Here is a 1,419-nt window from a genome sequence, read left to right on the forward strand (position 1 = left end):
GGATGGATGGATGGAGGGTGGGATGGGTGGGTTGGCAGAGGGATGTATAAATATACATATGGATGGATGGGATGTGTGGATAAGTGGAGGAATGAAGGGACGGGTGAATGGATGGATGGATGAGGGAGAGAAGGATGGATGATGCAGGCTCCAGAGAGGTCCACAGTTCCTCAGAGGTGCTGGAGGTCATCAGGGGTTCAGGAGAGGCCAAGTGGCTCCCCTTGGATCCATTCAAATCTCGGTCCTATGGGTTTCCTTTGGAAGGAAAGCAGTTCCATGGCTAAAAGTAAACCCAAAGTCTCTGCTCTAGTCTAACCTCCACAACCCATGAGTGAAGGAATGGAGGCCCAGGGAGGAGAGGGGCCTGGCCAGGGTCCCACAGCCTGAGACCAGCCCCACAGCTTCTGCTTCCAGCCCCAGGGCGTCTCCTCTGCGACCCTGCCTTCCAGGGTCGGGTGGAGGCTCCCAGCTCCTCCTCTGCCTCTTCCAGGGGAAGGGGAAGTTCCTGGCCATCCTGAACAAGTACATGGAGATCCACGGCACCGTGTACTATGAGAGCCAGCGGCCCCCAGAGGTGCCAGCCTTCGTGAAGAACCACGGCCTCTTGCCGCAGCCCGAGTTCCAGCAGCTGCTGCGCAAGGCCAAGGTGAGCCCCCCCGTTGCACCGTCCTCACCCCTGCCCGACCACAGACACCAAGGAGGTCACCCCACAGGCCCGCCAGGCCTGCCGCCGCCACTGAGGCCCCTTCCCTGTGTAGGCATAGCCCAGCCTGCTCTGCTGCCCTGAGCCCATGTCTGGTTCTCTTGTGGCCCTGCCAGAGATCAGGGGCAGAGGTGGGGGTGCCCACCAGGCAGGGGAGTCCTCACAGGGAAAGGGGCCTAGGCAGGGCCAGCGGAGCCACGGGTCGGTGACGGGGAAGAGGAGTCGGGCTGCCCGCCTGCCCCCTTGCAGTACCAGCCCAGCCCAGAGCCACTGATGGGGTGAGCAGGCAGGCAGAGAGAGGGGTCCTGGCTGGAGTCCATTGGCCACTAGTCCTGACTGATGGCTTCTGGGGGTCTCTGAGCTGTACGCCTAGACATAATCCTGTTGCTGGGGCCCTGCACTATCAGCTGAGACTGGAGGGTCTCCCGTCTCAGCTTCCAGGTCCTAGCCTGATCTCATCACGGCCTCTTTCTTCAGGCCTCTTGGAGGTGTGTGTGTATTGGGAGCAGGGCAAGGGCAGCTCTTGTGCAGTGAACCGCCTGATCAACCTCACACAGAGGCTCTGGATTCAGAATCATTTATTAAGCACCTTCCTGGGGCCAGTCCTGTGAGCACGCCTAGCACCAGTTAGGCGCTGAATGAATGCTTTTTTTTTTTTGAGTTGGAGTCTCACTCTGTCGCTCAGACTGGAGTGCAGTGGCCGCTCCCGGCCACCA

The 1,419-nt window shown here is 60.0% G+C and overlaps 1 protein-coding gene across 1 annotated transcript in view; it reads left to right on the top strand.

The window, feature by feature from the left end:
• Nucleotides 1–449: 449 nt before the first annotated feature.
• LOC103251439 (alpha-1,6-mannosylglycoprotein 6-beta-N-acetylglucosaminyltransferase B-like) overlaps nucleotides 450–1,419 on the top strand; it is a gene marked incomplete at its 5' end in the record, with an annotated part of 11,303 nt that continues 10,333 nt past the window's right edge. Inside the window, one exon of the mRNA XM_008050017.2 lies at nucleotides 450–646. Within this exon, the coding sequence (XP_008048208.1) occupies nucleotides 450–646 (197 nt within the window). The remainder of the gene's footprint in view (nucleotides 647–1,419) is intronic.

Source organism: Carlito syrichta, unplaced genomic scaffold, assembly GCF_000164805.1.
Source record: "Carlito syrichta isolate Samal-C Ts95f unplaced genomic scaffold, Tarsius_syrichta-2.0.1 Scaffold142908, whole genome shotgun sequence".
Taxonomy (NCBI): domain Eukaryota; kingdom Metazoa; phylum Chordata; class Mammalia; order Primates; family Tarsiidae; genus Carlito; species Carlito syrichta.